Genomic DNA, 3,192 nt, shown 5'->3' on the forward strand with positions numbered 1-3,192 from the left:
TATTTTAGATTGAAAAGAAAAAAATGTGAAAGAAAATGTAGAAAAAGAAAAAGAAAAATAAAAGAAAAAATGTATGGAAAAAGAAAAGCAATAAAAAAGGGGACAAAAATGCCCCCAAAGTAAAGTAACAATAACAATGCATATGGAATGTGAATTAAGGAGAATACATGAGTATGTGAAAAAGTGGGAATCATGGGTAGCTAGGTATTGTATTAGAATTGTATAGGTTGTTATATGTGTTTGGAGAGAGCTTAGGATAATCAAAGATTCAAATTTCAAGCTCACTTGACCATATACATCCCTACCTTTACCCTAGCCCCATTACAACCTATGAATAAGTCCTCATGATGAATGTATGCATACATTGAATAATTGTTGATAGTTAGATAAAAAATAAATTATGGAAATCATGATTAGAAGAGAATTGAGTGATTGACCCTATACACTTGAGCGACTAGAGTGGATACACTTCCGGTGAGGGTTCGATGCTCAATTCCTTGTTCTCGGCTTTCATGAGCTTTCTTCTTGCAAGTCTATTTGAACTTCATGTTGATATTTGAATTGGTAGGATTCATGAATCATTATATGATCTTAGCCCTACTTGTTCATACATGCTCTTGGAGATTGAGTTACTTTTAACCAAGTAGGTAGAATCATTTTGCATTTAGTTGCATTCATATAGATAGGTGCATATAGTTTATTCACATTGAATAAATGTTCATACCCCTTTTCTTGTCCTTCTTTATTCTTAGCATGAGGACATGCTTGGTTTAAGTGTGGGGAGGTTTGATAAACCCCAATTTTGTGGTTTATCTTGTGCTTAACTTAGGAGATTTTATCAACTTTTCTCACATTTATTCAATGAAATAGCATAGTTTTGTAATTCTCCCTAAATGTGTGCTTAAGTGTGAAAATATGCTTTTTAGGCCTTAAAATAGCTAAATTTAATTCACTTTAATTCCATTCGATGCCTTGATATGTTTGTTAAGTGATTTCAGGTTTAGAAGGCAAAGATTGGATTGAAGGAATGAAGGAAAAGCATGCAAATTGGGAGAACTCATGAAGAAATGAAGGAATCGCAAAGCTGTCAATCCTGACCTCTTCGCACTCAATCCATCATAACTTGAGCTACAGAGGTCCAAATGAGGCGGTTCAAGTTGCATTAGAAATCTAACATTCAGGGCTTCAAAATGATATAAAATTTGCTAAATTTTCCTGGCGTTTAGGGATGCAAACACGTGCGTGAAAATGAGCTAAAAATTGCTGGCCACGAGTTGCTAAAATGGACCCACGCTGATCCACTGATCCGTGCGCGTGATGCACGCGTACGCGTCTCTAAACGTCAGGCAACTATGGAAAATTTTATATCATTTTGAATCTCCAGATGTTAACTTTCTAACGCAACTAGAACCGCCTCATTTGGAGCTCAAGTTATGATCGATTGAGTGCGAAGAGGTCAGGATTGACAGCTTTGCGATTCCTTCATTTCTTCATGAGTTCTCCCACTTTGCATGCTTTTCCTTTATTCCTTCAATCCAATCTTTGCCTTCTAAACCTGAAATCACTTAACAAACATATCAAGGCATCGAATGGAATTAAAGTGAATTAAATTTAGCTATTTTAAGGACTAAAAAGCATGTTTTCACACTTAAGCACAAATTTAGGGAAAATTAGAAAACCATGCTATTTCATTGAATAAATGTGAAAAAAGTTGATAAAATTTTCTAAATTAAGCACAAGATAAACCATAAAATTGGGGTTTATCATCCCTCAGAGACTCGGAGGTGGTGAGAAAGAGAAGACATATTCCAGGTTTCTGGATATATTTAAGTCTCTTCATATCAACATTTCTTTCATTGAAGCCCTCCAACAGATGCCTTCATATATTAAATGCATGAAGGAGTTGCTAACCAAGAAGGGTACCTTGAAGGGTGCACAAACAGTAGTGATGACTAAAGAGAGCAGTGCCCTCATCCAAAAGGACTTACCTACAACGAAGAAGGATCCAGGGAGTTTTCACATCCCTTGTGCTATAGGGGACCCAATGATTGACAGAGGGTTTTGTGATCTTGGAGCGAGCATAAATCTAATGCCCCTATCTCTCATGAGGAAGCTGCAAATCAATGAGTTGAAATTTACAAATGTAACCCTTCAACTGGTTGACGAGACCCAGAAACAAGCATTGGGAGTTGTTGAAAATATGCTAGTCAAGGTAGAGAGGTACTTCCTCCCTACAGACTTTGTTGTTCTTGAGATGGAAGAAAGCTACCTTCATCCAATTATTCTGGGGAGACCATTCTTGGCCACAGCCAAAGTACTCATAGATGTTGAGCAAGGAGAGTTGATATTGAGAATACATGATGAACAACTCACCTTTCATGTCTTCAAACCTTCACATGAATCTGAACAAGAGAACAGAGCCTTGAAGAATGATCACAAGGATTTATTCCTGGAAGAGGGAAGCAGTGAATCACAAGCAGAGCCTCTGAAGACCTCCTTGATAGAAAAATAAGAAGTTTAAGTGATACAATAATCCAAGAAGTCCAAGGAGGAGCTGAGACCTCAAGGTTCAAAAGAATCAATCAACAAGGACCCTCCTGACATGAGAATTACTGAAGCACCACTTGAACGAAGGAAAAGAGTTGGGAAGAAGGTGCCAAGAGGATGGAAGAACAAGAAGATCCCTACAGAAGACTTTTCTCCTAGAGACAGAGTAAGATCAATCCATCAGCCACTAATCCCACCTCATCTTCCTATAATTCCATCTCAGCTACCTCAAGTGTACACAGTTAACAGAATCCTTTCCTTGGAGCATGTAGAGATTCTCAAAGAAGCAAGTGGAGATAGATTCACTGTGAGAGGAGAAGATCTGAGACATTACCAACCACCCTGACAAAGGCCAACGGTCAAGCTAATGATGTTAAAGAAGCGCTTCATGGGAGGCAACCCATGCTTTATATCCTTTTAGTTGTGTTTTGATTGTAGTTAATAAAGTAGTACTCATGATGATTGATTCTATTTTGACAAGAACTCAATTGAATTCTTGCATGCAACACATAGTGAGCAACAAGTTTGGTGTGCAAGGCACACTAAGAAGACACATGATAATCACATCATGTGCATCTTAGTAGCTTTGATCAAACTTTTTTTGCACCACATGATCACAAACTAAGTTTAGTGTTCACCAACGTT

The 3,192-nt window shown here is 37.5% G+C and overlaps 1 protein-coding gene across 1 annotated transcript; it reads left to right on the forward strand.

Annotated features, from left to right (window-relative positions):
• Positions 1,895-2,512, forward strand: LOC107606716. Its single transcript, XM_016308748.1, has one exon. The coding sequence runs from the start codon at positions 1,895-1,897 to the stop codon at positions 2,510-2,512; it is 618 nt and encodes a 205-aa protein (XP_016164234.1).

Source organism: Arachis ipaensis, chromosome B01 (assembly GCF_000816755.2).
Source record: "Arachis ipaensis cultivar K30076 chromosome B01, Araip1.1, whole genome shotgun sequence".
Taxonomy (NCBI): domain Eukaryota; kingdom Viridiplantae; phylum Streptophyta; class Magnoliopsida; order Fabales; family Fabaceae; genus Arachis; species Arachis ipaensis.

Bases quoted from the DNA above. Each gene is read 5' to 3' on its own strand.
- LOC107606716 (XM_016308748.1), top strand. From the start codon at position 1,895: ATGAAGGAGTTGCTAACCAAGAAGGGTACCTTGAAGGGTGCACAAACA.